Raw genomic sequence first — 411 nt, 5'->3', positions numbered from 1 at the left:
AATGGCAACATAATAGTGATGAGACCCCAAAATATACATCTCTAGGAAGTTCACCAAAAAGAACTTACTTTTAGAACACACAATGCTTTCCAAACATGAAACCTTTCCGCTGCGAAAATGATGGAATTGACAAAGTAATTTAACATAATAACCTTATATCACAATAAACAGTATAAGATCTATATATATCATACAGAATACCAAACTTACGTGTCATTTCGGGTCAAAGAGCTGGCAAATAAGTTCCTAGACATATAAAAGAAGGTTAATATATGCTTACATATATATTCATAAATTTGCTATCAAAAGTACTTTATAATTTTAAATACGTGTCAATTAAAATTTTAGTGGATTTTAAACAAGTATTTATTTAAAAAAAATTAATGATATCAAATTTTTTAATATACTAAC

General features: G+C 26.5%; 1 protein-coding gene across 1 annotated transcript in view; it reads right to left on the bottom strand.

The window, feature by feature from the left end:
- The window catches only part of LOC107612964 (probable leucine-rich repeat receptor-like serine/threonine-protein kinase At3g14840), a 16,074-nt gene that overhangs the window by 5,207 nt on the left and 10,456 nt on the right, over positions 1-411 (bottom strand). The window contains exons 15-16 of the mRNA XM_016314769.2: positions 211-246; positions 69-109 (exon numbers count right to left, since the gene is read on the bottom strand). Coding sequence (XP_016170255.1) covers positions 69-109; positions 211-246 — 77 coding nt within the window. The remainder of the gene's footprint in view (positions 1-68; positions 110-210; positions 247-411) is intronic.

Source organism: Arachis ipaensis, chromosome B08, assembly GCF_000816755.2.
Source record: "Arachis ipaensis cultivar K30076 chromosome B08, Araip1.1, whole genome shotgun sequence".
Taxonomy (NCBI): Eukaryota; Viridiplantae; Streptophyta; class Magnoliopsida; order Fabales; family Fabaceae; genus Arachis; species Arachis ipaensis.
The sequence above is the reverse complement of the archived record's forward strand: the minus strand, read 5'-3'. Positions and strand labels throughout refer to the sequence as shown.